Source organism: Phytophthora parasitica (genome assembly GCF_000247585.1).
Source record: "Phytophthora parasitica INRA-310 unplaced genomic scaffold supercont2.17, whole genome shotgun sequence".
NCBI classification, from domain to species: Eukaryota; Oomycota; class Peronosporomycetes; order Peronosporales; family Peronosporaceae; genus Phytophthora; species Phytophthora nicotianae.
The window spans coordinates 200,515-201,925 of NW_008649003.1; the positions used below are offsets into that span (position 1 = coordinate 200,515).

A 1,411-nucleotide genomic window follows, 5' to 3' on the forward strand; every position below is an offset into this window, starting at 1 on the left:
CTCAGCAGCGGCAGAGCCGACAAAAGCGGCGGCGGCAATGGCGAGGACAGTCTTCGTGTTCATGGTACTTGGCTGGTGGGGTGTTTAGACAATGCCCGATAGCTGGCTGTATGTGTGCAGAGCAAAGCAAGTTGTAAAATGAAGAGTTGCTTGGTACGGGATCCGTGCCCGTGACGGGTGCCGGGTTCTTGGTGCCCGAACAGCAGCGAGTTTCTTACGAACAGGAAGGATATGGTGGGAGCTGAGGTGATCCGATCTACTGCAATTGACTAGCATCTGTTAGAAAATAGTAGCCAAAGTTGTTGGCGATTAGTTTGGTCTCGGATGACCTGTCTTTCTCGATATATTCATTGAACAAAGGCGGCCTGGGAAATAGCATCCTCTTACTGTTGGCAAAGTCTGCGGTATCATCCCACCTGCGAATTTAAATAATTGATAAGAAATGCATACTTCTCATGTTGTCAGTGCAGAGCGAGACAAAAGTCAAGCAGAAGCAGATTCGTAGCACTAATTTAGTGCACGTCTTGCTGACCCGATTTTGGACTCGCAAGGATCCCTTCAAGAAAATGTCCCAAGCAGTTTCGACGACTAGGAAATTCATTCGTGTATTAATTACGCGAGGGTGTTCTAGAATTTGAGTGGATCGACAGCACGTTTTTGTATATGTATATTCTGCGGCATTGAAATGCTGGGGGCGGTGTGTGTACAAAATTTACTGTCCTCGCTTATAAAATCGCCCCAACATTCTTGGGCCAACAAGGGAAACTACGTCGATAAACTCCCAGACACTGTACTGAGTTCAGGCTGAAACTTCAGCTGCGACTCGCAGCCTGCGCTATCTGATCTTGTGTCCATTGCTAACACCAGGATCGGTGGACTTTCTACCTGTTTCAACTGGAGAAACCACGTTGCGATGCCCAAACTACCCAGTTGGAGTGATCAACCAATCACATCGATGTGTTGCCCAAAATAATCTATATTGGGTCAGTGAATATGACGTATTTTAGGTAATGTATCTGCTCGTGTGCCGATCGTCCCACCTTCTGACAAATGTGCAACACCAGTCGTCCACCTCCTTGTCCTCTAAAGATATGCTTTGATTCAGAAAAAAAATAGTTCAGAATCAGGGGACACTCAACTTGTGTGACACAAGCACCTTTGCCGTCCGAAATTATTCAGACACCAAGGATTGGCCCAAGCATCTTGCATCCACACCGACGCCACTCCTACGTACAATTTCCACCATGCACCTCCTCATTCCACAAATTGCTCCGCTCAAACCAAATAGCTAGCCTCTCCAAAAACCCGCCAACCAGGTACCATGAACACGAAGACTGTCCTCGCCATTGCCGCCGCCGCTTTTGTCGGCTCTGCCGCTGCTGAGACGTGCTCGTCCACGGACCAGACGACC

General features: G+C 48.3%; 1 protein-coding gene across 1 annotated transcript; it reads left to right on the forward strand.

Annotated features, from left to right (window-relative positions):
• Positions 1 to 37: 37 nt before the first annotated feature.
• Positions 38 to 370, forward strand: PPTG_22464 (hypothetical protein; the record flags this gene model as incomplete). The annotated part of the gene is made up of 2 exons (XM_008904313.1): positions 38 to 64; positions 147 to 370. 2 exons carry the CDS (start codon positions 38 to 40, stop codon positions 243 to 245), a joined length of 126 nt encoding a protein of 41 aa, XP_008902561.1. The 3' UTR covers positions 246 to 370.
• Between the last annotated feature and the right edge of the window lie 1,041 nt (positions 371 to 1,411).